The sequence below is a fragment of the Oncorhynchus kisutch genome, linkage group LG10 (genome assembly GCF_002021735.2).
Source record: "Oncorhynchus kisutch isolate 150728-3 linkage group LG10, Okis_V2, whole genome shotgun sequence".
NCBI classification, from domain to species: Eukaryota; Metazoa; Chordata; class Actinopteri; order Salmoniformes; family Salmonidae; genus Oncorhynchus; species Oncorhynchus kisutch.
Window position 1 is genome coordinate 5,615,669 of NC_034183.2, and position 2,500 is coordinate 5,618,168.

Sequence of the window (2,500 nt, forward strand, 5' to 3'; positions counted from 1 at the left end):
TCCCTCCCTCCCTCCCTATTCTCCTTCCCTCCCTCTCTTTCTACCCTCCCTCCCTCCCTCCCTATTCTCCTTCCCTCCCACTCTTTCTACCCTCCCTCCCTCCCTATTCTCCTTCCCTCCCACTCTCTCTCCTTCCCTCCCACTCTTTCTACCCTCCCTCCCTCCCTCCCTATTCTCCTTCCCTCCCACTCTCTCTTCTTCCCTCCCTCTCTTTCTACCCTCCCTCCCTCCCTCCCTATTCTCCTTCCCTCCCACTCTTTCTACCCTCCCTCCCTCCCTCCCTCCCTATTCTCCTTCCCTCCCACTCTCTCTCCTTCCCTCCCTCTCTTTCTACCCTCCCTCCCTCCCTCCCTCCCTATTCTCCTTCCCTCCCACTCTTTCCCCTCCCTCCCTCCTCCCCCTCCAGCGTTACGTGGACGGTGGTATCAGTGATAATCTGCCTCAGTATGAGCTGAAGAACACCATCACTGTGTCTCCGTTCTCTGGAGAGAGTGACATCTGCCCTAGAGACCGATCCACCAACATGCATGAACTACGATTCACCAACACCTCCATCCAGTTTACTCTCACCAACCTCTACAGAGTGTCCAAAGCTCTGTTTCCCCCTGAGCCACAGGTACACACACACACGCACACGCACACTCACCAACCTCTACAGAGTGTCCAAAGCTCTGTTTCCCCCTGAGCCACAGGTACACACACGCACACGCGTGTGGGAAGATATCTAAACGGTCTGTGGGAAGATATCTAAACTGTCTGTGGGAAGATATCTAAACGGTCTGTGGGAAGATATCTAAACGGTCTGTGGGAAGAAATCTAAACTGTCTGTGGGAAGATATCTAATGTGTCTGTTTATCTGTGTTTGTTTCAGGTTATGAAGGCCATGTGTAAACAGGGGTACAAAGATGCTCTTCACTTTCTAAAGAAGAACGGTAAGAGACCTTTATATTAGTTATATAACTCTATACTAGATCAGGCTTGGTATAGAGTAGTTATATGACTATACTAGATCAGGCTTGGTATAGAGTAGTTATATGACTATACTAGATCAGGCTTGGTATAGAGTAGTTATATGACTATACTAGATCAGGCTTGGTATAGAGTAGTTATATGACTATACTAGATCAGGCTTGGTATAGAGTAGTTATATGACTATACTAGATCAGGCTTGGTATAGAGTAGTTATATAACTCTATACTAGATCAGGCTTGGTATAGAGTAGTTATATGACTATACTAGATCAGGCTTGGTATAGAGTAGTTATATGACTATACTAGATCAGGCTTGGTATAGAGTAGTTATATGACTATACTAGATCAGGCTTGGTATAGAGTAGTTATATGACTATACTAGATCAGGCTTGGTATAGAGTAGTTATATGACTATACTAGATCAGGCTTGGTATAGAGTAGTTATATGACTATACTAGATCAGGCTTGGTATAGAGTAGTTATATGACTATACTAGATCAGGCTTGGTATAGAGTAGTTATATGACTATACTAGATCAGGCTTGGTATAGAGTAGTTATATGACTATACTAGATCAGGCTTGGTATAGAGTAGTTATATAACTCTATACTAGATCAGGCTTGGTATAGAGTAGTTATATAACTCTATACTAGATCAGGCTTGGTATAGAGTAGTTATATAACTCTATACTAGATCAGGCTTGGTATAGAGTAGTTATATGACTATACTAGATCAGGCTTGGTATAGAGTAGTTATATGACTATACTAGATCAGGCTTGGTATAGAGTAGTTATATGACTATACTAGATCAGGCTTGGTATAGAGTAGTTATATAACTCTATACTAGATCAGGCTTGGTATAGAGTAGTTATATAACTCTATACTAGATCAGGCTTGGTATAGAGTAGTTATATAACTCTATACTAGATCAGGCTTGGTATAGAGTAGTTATATAACTCTATACTAGATCAGGCTTGGTATAGAGTAGTTATATAACTCTATACTAGATCAGGCTTGGTATAGAGTAGTTATATGACTATACTAGATCAGGCTTGGTATAGAGTAGTTATATGACTATACTAGATCAGGCTTGGTATAGAGTAGTTATATAACTCTATACTAGATCAGGCTTGGTATAGAGTAGTTATATGACTATACTAGATCAGGCTTGGTATAGAGTAGTTATATGACTATACTAGATCAGGCTTGGTATAGAGTAGTTATATGACTATACTAGATCAGGCTTGGTATAGAGTAGTTATATGACTATACTAGATCAGGCTTGGTATAGAGTAGTTATATGACTATACTAGATCAGGCTTGGTATAGAGTAGTTATATGACTATACTAGATCAGGCTTGGTATAGAGTAGTTATATGACTATACTAGATCAGGCTTGGTATAGAGTAGTTATATGACTATACTAGATCAGGCTTGGTATAGAGTAGTTATATGACTATACTAGATCAGGCTTGGTATAGAGTAGTTATATGACTATACTAGATCAGGCTTGGTATAGAGTAGTTATAT

At 40.7% G+C, this 2,500-nt stretch overlaps 1 protein-coding gene across 1 annotated transcript in view; it reads left to right on the forward strand.

The window, feature by feature from the left end:
- Nucleotides 1-2,500, forward strand: part of LOC109883841 (patatin-like phospholipase domain-containing protein 2) — a 16,150-nt gene that overhangs the window by 6,592 nt on the left and 7,058 nt on the right. The window contains exons 4-5 of the mRNA XM_031832926.1: nt 407-616; nt 872-932. Coding sequence (XP_031688786.1) covers nt 407-616; nt 872-932 — 271 coding nt within the window. The remainder of the gene's footprint in view (nt 1-406; nt 617-871; nt 933-2,500) is intronic.